Source organism: Oryzias latipes, chromosome 6 (assembly GCF_002234675.1).
Source record: "Oryzias latipes chromosome 6, ASM223467v1".
In the NCBI taxonomy this organism is placed as follows: domain Eukaryota; kingdom Metazoa; phylum Chordata; class Actinopteri; order Beloniformes; family Adrianichthyidae; genus Oryzias; species Oryzias latipes.
This window is the reverse complement of record NC_019864.2, coordinates 14,598,865-14,606,512: the sequence shown is the minus strand read 5'-3', so window position 1 is coordinate 14,606,512 and position 7,648 is coordinate 14,598,865. Positions and strand designations below refer to the sequence as shown.

Here is a 7,648-nt window from a genome sequence, read left to right as displayed (position 1 = left end):
GGTGATTTCTTATTAAAAGCCCAAAGTGGATTTCTAATGATAGCTATATAAAAATCAATCCATGAAGGTTGCTTGAAAAATGTTGATTTAAATACTGAAGGCTGGCTCAAGATTTATTTTCCTTTATAAAATGACACAATCTATTGGCTACTGGTCTGAGTTTAGCAGAGACGGTTGTTAGTGCTGCAAGCTTGCTGCTGCAACAAAAAATCTTTCATTTGGAGCAACAAATAATCGACTTTTCAAAGATCACTAGTGATGGTTCGACTTAAAGTAATCTAGCGCCATGTCGCCATCGCTGCAGCCACAAACAGAGTGGAGGAGTGACGTGTGGCATTACGGAAACGCTTCAATGGAAGTGCTGCTGTCTAACATTTGACCTCGATTATTTCATGCCATTCCACTTCACCGGCAGTAATGAGGGGTAAGAGTGTGCAGTCTGAAAGAGAGTGCTGCCTGAGCCTTGGCACTGGGATCTATTTTGACCTGTTCTGTGCACCACTTTTTCATATGCTGCCTGAGGAGGAGACTTTTTTTCCCCCTTTTTCTCCATGGAAATAGCAGATTATATAACAATATTTCCTAAACTTGATACATGTGGATGCATGAGTGAACACAAAAGCTCTAATTTTAGTTCTACATCTTAAAGTAAAATTAGCTGAGTATTGTCCTCTGAGATTATGACAATAGTCATTCAGACGCTTTTGTTGCTTTATAACAAAAAACAAAACAAAAGCATTGACTGAGTAATTTATTAGTGTTCTGACATAAGGAGTTGAATGCCGCCCCCAAACACACACCCATGTGCAGGAACCAGACTCAAAGCTCTTCTGACAGAAAATTTTCACTTAGTGGTGCTTTATTTTTTCCACTATTATTACCTAATGCACTGTTCTGTGCTAACATACAAGTAGTTTAGTAAAAGCATAGCCTAGTCGAGGGCCACACAATGATAAGGAAGAACAGAATTTAATTAGACGTCCGATTCTTCTCTGACATGTCTCCTCTTGCTTTCGTATGTCAGCTCTCAGAGAGGGAAAAAGGAACCCAGAAGGTTTGTGATTACCTTTGGGGCTTCAACTGTGAAATTGTGGTCATGGTTGAATGGTGCACCTGGGTAAATGTACTCCAAATCTCTGAGTGTTTGAAATTAAGCCAAAGGAAAAAAGTCTATCAATGGAGGAAGCAGATACCTTTTTGGAACGATGGCTTATTGATGGGTTTACCCATCTGTGCTTCTTTGTGGAAACTAAAAAAAACATGTATTTCCTTTGAATTCAGTCATGACTGACTGTGAGGTGTTTGCTGCTGGAATACATTTGATCTGAAAGTGATCTGTTGACAGCTGTCCATGAACCAGAATGTACTGAGTGGTTGTCCAGGAGGAATTCTGTTAAACGCCTCTTTGATCCCTCAGTCACGGCGTCTGTAACCAACTCAGAATAAATGAGCCTTGGATATCTCAAGGAGAGGGGCTGTTTGGGGAAGCGTTAAGATGTGTGTTGCGCTATAAAAAGTTGGAGCCAAAGGCTGCGTTTGTTGTCAGCGGAGCTCCGAGGCTGTGGGGGCAGGGAGATTTCAAAGCCAGCACCTGTTGAGGGGAAACATCACCCACACCTGCACCTCCATTTAAACTGGAGTGAGAATCCCCACACGCAGAAACCCATGCTTTCGTTTGCATTTGAAGCTTTTTATTGAGTAAAAAGACATCATAAGAAATCCTTCGGAAAAATCTGAGAACTTGTTTAAAGGTTTTTAGCAAAGACATATAAGAACAGCTCACATTTCACTTAGAAACACCTTTGATTTTTTCATTTTAAAAACCTTTTAAAAAATGTAGAAAATGATCAATGGAATGTAAAATAACCAACAAATTACCTCTCATTTATTCTCTTATTGCTGTACTGATATGAACCTGTATTCTGGATAAATGCTCCTGATGCCAAGTTTAGAAGAATAAATGAAAAGATCTCTTTATAGAAAGATAAAACTTTCAATTATTCTGAAATTAAAAAGCAGAACTGATGTCTGCCTACTGGAACAGGTCACACATGGCAAGCCGGGTTTTAGAAACAGAAAAGGCTGGGTACAGAGGGCTGGAAAAGCTGTGCTTGAAGTAATGCAACAAAACAAGACTGCCCCCTGGTGACGCGTTGAAAAATGACAAGCTGCCATCCTCGAAGTCTAGGAACACGCCGAGCGTTTGAAGGCCATCCGTCTTCACTGGGATCGATTCTTTGTTGTGAAGCGCCTCCAGCTTCTTTTTGTCACATGCCAGGCACCAGGAGCAACTGTTGAATCCCAGACGGGAGTTGTCCTTCTGGCCTTTCCTTTCCATCTGACTCTCGCACAGCCCCACCTTCCAGCGGCCGTCGTCCACGGGCACGTTCACCTCCCAATACCAGCGGCCCTTCTCCAGGATATTGGAGGCCAGGACTTGTGGGAAGGAGGTGAAGCGAGACTCGTGCTCTGCGTAGGCCTGTTGGGTCTCGCTGTAGCTCACTTTCCTGTTGTTGTCAGACAGCTGCAGTTTGGGATGAGCTGTGTCTTCATCCAGGACGGGGATTATTCCATCTGAGGGTAGAGACGATCAAGACACCTTCATGAGACACTTCATGTGACATTTGGGTGTAGTAATACACTCAAAAGCAGCACTTGTCTTACACTGCAGTCTGTAGAGGTCTCTGTCTTTGCCAGGCATGTTGATAATGACCGTGTCCAGACGTTTCTCCGTCCAGGTCTTCAGGCAGTTCAAACGGGCGCAGTCAACTTCTTCTGGTGTTTCAAACAGCTCCACACAGCTCCCAATGCCACTCACTCTACAAAGGAAGTGTGCAATCAAAACACACCCTTAAAAGAGTAAAAAAAACCATAAAACCAAACAGTTTTTTGCTATGTGATGCCATGAACCCTAAAGATTCCACTTTCAAAAACAGAAATCTTAAAATATTTATTTAGAACATTTACACTGAACATGATTCACGCATCAAATTTGCGTCAGCTGCTGTTCTTTTGACACGGATCAAATTCACTATTCAACGCTTGTCCAAAAATGTCTTCATAAACGTGATGCTCCAGAAATGTGTGGGAGGAGCTACAGTCAAAGGTTTTTAGCCTCACTGCTACATGGAAGCATTGACTGTATATCTCATTTACAGTCAACGCTTATGCAGTCCATGAAGACACGGAGGATGATGGAAGATCAGATTCATTTCATTTGAAGAGCTTTACAAAGGCGTCGGTAAGCCCGTCTCCATGTCTGGGTTCACGAGATCATCCAGAGACTCTCTCAGAGCGGCGCATCTAAGAAAAAATACGATAAAGTTCAGGAGAATGATCAGATTCTTGTCTGTGTTGGTTTTGGACCTATAATTGGTTGTGCAGGCAAAAAAGATCTAGAGAGAGCCCAAAGAACACGTGAGACTTGACTGTGGAGGAGTCATTAACACGTCACGAGTTCTTGATTGGTTGATGCAACGTAAATTCTTTGCTAAAGTTCTGATATTTGAATATCGAGCCATGACGCTGGAAATGTGGTGCTGCTAGACCGCCGCGCCACGCCTCACGCTCAAATTGCCCTACAGGACCTCTGATCGTGTCTGTACATCGACTGGACGCCGCTGATGCGTGAATCCCATTCGGTCTTTACGTAGCTTAAGAGTTTAAATTAATTTACAACCAAAATATAGAGTTCAATGCAATAATTACTTACAGTTGAGAAACCTTGCAGTATTCCTGCAACACAAAAAGGCAGATTTATCAAACTGTATGAATGAATCTGATAGAAAATGCTGTTTTATTTGTTCTTCAGCTGACCATGATAAAGACTTGGTCCTGGACACGTTTGTCTGCTTTGGCGTCAGCCAGACCCTCCAGGGTGTGCAGGCTTTTCTGGATGCACTGCAGCGTCTTCTGGAGAGAAGACAGCTTGTCTTCGAGGCCCCCCAGGACCCTTTTCTCCTCCTTTAGGATGCACTGCAGAGCCGACTGCTCCTCCTGGTCCAAAGCCTCCCGGATGGCTCCATACTGCTGCTTCACACTTTCCTGAGCTTTGGTTAGAACAACCTGAGCACAATAAGAATGAGTGTCAGAAAAACACAACAAAACAGGATTCTTCATCTGGAAATTGGTTGAAATTCCTCCAGAGGAACTGACCAACAATTACTGGAAATCTGTCTTTGGACTTGATGTATCATAAAAAACAAAAACGCGTTTAAAAAACACATTTTTTAAACAATTATACATAAACAACCTTTTCTAATTCTTTCCAAAAAGACTGAAATGTCATTCTTTTCTGTCTTTTATAATTTATCTTAACAAAAAATGCATTTTTGAGGTCATATTTTTGACAAGAAAAATGTCTGAAATCCAAAAGAAATATCTATAAACATCAAATTACTTTCTAGCCAAACATGTTTTCCCATTCTTTAAAATGAACAAATTAAATGAAAAAAAAGAAACATTAAGAACCAAATATATATTTGTAGAAAGAACTTTCTCCACAGAAAAAAAAGAAAACAAAAAATAGGAGCCAGTTCGATATATTTATATAATTTTGACTTTATTTGTGAAACACTGTGCTGCATACGGTTGTTGAAGCACTTTTGGACGTATTACTTTTGTTTATTGATAGACACAGAGGACAGTGGGCGTGTCGTCTGTGTGTGTGGCAGTCTTTTGACCGTCCCATATGCTTTTTTTCCCTCTAACTCTCTAAATCACAATGTACACAATGGTGTAAACATAATAACTGAATAAGAAGAACCTTAAAGAGGCGGATTGTTCTCTCTGGATGCTGAGCTACATGGAAGAAGCCAGCCCCTGACGGCGCTGATGTCATCACAAACAAACAAACAAATGAATGAATGAAACTCTGAGAACACCTTAACAGCCAGAGAGGCATTACAAAAAACTCACAGGCTACAGGACCCTGTCTTAATATGTACAGATTGAAAGGAACTGGTTAATTTACAGTTTGTTTAGACGCTTATAAACAGGAATGTCCGACAAAAGTGACAATTGGCATGTTGGTCGCAAGAGGGCACCAAAACCCACAACGAAGGTTGTCGAAGACAAACTTCTGAAGTTAAAAGAGGACGCGTGCGAAGATGCTGGAGAGGTGCATTCCAGAAGATATGAAAAATAATTAGAACATGTTCAAAAATGTGGTAGGGCAAGAATGGTCATTCTGACAAATATGACTGAGTGATAGCCGTTTATTCCTCAATAGAAGTCTATGGGATTTTGGCTTCCTGGAGCCAGCAGAAACTTCCTGCTTGGAACATGGGGGGGGGGGTCGAAAATATATATAAATGAAGGTTTCAACTCACTCTGGATGTTTCTTTCTTCTCTCCGAGCTGGCTCACTCTGTTCTTCACCTGCTGCTCCGTCTCCTGCAGTTGTTTGATCTCCTCTTTCAAGTTTGCCTGAGAAAATCACAAACACAAATGTTTGTTAATTTTTTTGACCTACTAACTGCTGATTACCCGGATAAAGTGAAGCAAAAGCCTACTGTAAATCTATGTGAAGCTGCTGCACTCACCCGGAGCTGGTTCTCTGCCTCCCTGATGCTGATGCAGGCATGGTCCCGGTGGGAGCCAATGAGCGTACACACAGTGCACACACACATTTCACACTGGCGACAGTAGATCCGGTTGACCTCCTGGTGCTCCTGACACTTCCAGAGGGAGATGTCCTCCACTGGAGAAATCAGGGTGTGGCTCTGGAAGACTGGGGACTCCAGATGAGGGAGCAGATGCTCTTTGCACATGGAGGCCCCACACACCAAACAAGTATTTACTGCTGGCTGACACCCCGTTTTAGGGCAGTAATGGCAAGGGACGGGGGTGCTGGTTTTGTTCTCTGGTTGGAGGAAAATGCTGACATGGATTGGGGATCCTGAAGTAGATTTTGTTTTTTTAGGGGATACCGGAGACCCCCCGCTAACTTGGTTTAGACGAGACAAACCCTGAATGGAAGGCTTGCTGCCGCAGTTGGAACTGCCAGGCGCTGCGGATGGCTTTGACATTGCATGGGTAACTGGCTTTGGGGTCACAGAAAGAGGTGCATCGCACAGATCTATCTCACTGGAAGTGTCCGAGTCTTCCACCAACTCTGCCGTCTTCCTTGAGGTGTCTTGCGGGCCAACGTTTTCATTCGGGACAGGTCCATCACCTTGATCTGACCGCGCATGGAGGGCACCCACTGCTTCCCGAGACATCCCCCCGCCAGGCGGCTTGTTGGGGTTCAGCGACGCAGAAGTAGTAGGCTCCACGTCGCCTGACGCCTCAGCATTTGATCGCTTGGAGACAGGTTGCTCTGGAATCTGTGAGCTGGCCTTCCTCTTCCCTAGGAGCCTGCTGGTCAGAGAGGACGTCTTTTGTTTCAGGTCGGAGGTGGTTTGTTCCACATTATTGGACGACCCTTAACAAAAGAAAACAGACAATTAAAATCTGGTCAGGCTGAGGGTTAATGTTTTAGAAAACAGCTATAACTATATCATCCCTTAGAGGAATCATCTTAAACCTGACAAATTTTGAACATACATATTTAATAAATGGCGTCGACATCTTTGAGAACACTTACTTTAGTAATTTATAAACCTGCTGAACATTTCCAAAAACTTTTACATAAAACTTCAAAGTTTCATCACGATTCCCCTTTTAACATCAGGTTATGTATTAAAATTCTTATTATGAAAAATTAAAACAGTAGTTGGAAACTCCTCCAGACAAAAATGAGGGTTTAGTTTACCGTGATCAATCAAACGCGTTACAGCGTGTTTCACTGTCGATAACGAAATACATCAAAGGCAAGGCAAAGGTCCAAAGTCCAGGTCTCGCGCTGTTTTAAAAATATGTGTGTGTGTGTGTATATATATATATATATATATATATATATATATATATATATATATATATATATATATATATATATATATATATATATATATATATATATATATATATATATAATTTAAGATATAGTGGAAAATGTGCAGTCCGACATGCTTATAAGTCTAAATGAGCTAAAACTGCTTTGTAAGAAATCAATCTTAAATAAATTCCAGAACGTATTTGTGGATGAAAGGCTTAAAACGGAAGTTCCTCGTGACACCGAACCGCTGAGAAAGTCCAACATTTTGGAAACAATCACCACCTATAACTGTTTATTTTCATTAGTTCGAATGTTAAAACACGTTTATGCACTTTTTTTTTTTTACATAACTCTGACCCTAGTTTTATGTTAATGTATGCCAATGTTTCTTATATGTTTAGCCACTTTGTCACAAGTTTGGCATTAAGTTGAGCTGTACCTGCAGAGCCGCGTGCCTGCACCGGTCGGCCGGGAGTGGGCGGCCGGATGAGGCTGCTGTCAAACGGGAGAGTCTGGTAAACGGTTTTGCACCTCCACTCCGGACAGTGGTATGGTCCGGTAGGGGTGACGCTCCATAAATCTCCGATACATCGCTGGCAGAACCGGTGGTTGCATTTCAGCACAACTGGGTCGCGGGTTAACTCGTCGCAGAGAGGACACTTCGCGGGGGTATCCAGCACGGCCCCCATTTTGTTTTGTTGATGTTGGTTTCTGTTTCCGCAATGGCAGGGGGGGTAGGGGCGTGGCCAAACATTTGAATCTCGCCCCTCCC

At 42.5% G+C, this 7,648-nt stretch overlaps 1 protein-coding gene across 1 annotated transcript; it reads right to left on the bottom strand.

Annotated features, from left to right (window-relative positions):
* Window positions 1–1,674: 1,674 nt before the first annotated feature.
* LOC101157773 (E3 ubiquitin/ISG15 ligase TRIM25) lies at window positions 1,675–7,606 on the bottom strand. Its single transcript, XM_011475974.3, has 7 exons — window positions 7,316–7,606; window positions 5,543–6,423; window positions 5,331–5,426; window positions 3,817–4,065; window positions 3,713–3,735; window positions 2,665–2,819; window positions 1,675–2,574 (listed from the first exon to the last, which is right to left on the bottom strand). Exons 1-7 carry the CDS (start codon window positions 7,563–7,565, stop codon window positions 2,033–2,035), a joined length of 2,196 nt encoding a protein of 731 aa, XP_011474276.1. The 5' UTR covers window positions 7,566–7,606; the 3' UTR covers window positions 1,675–2,032.
* Window positions 7,607–7,648: the final 42 nt, after the last annotated feature.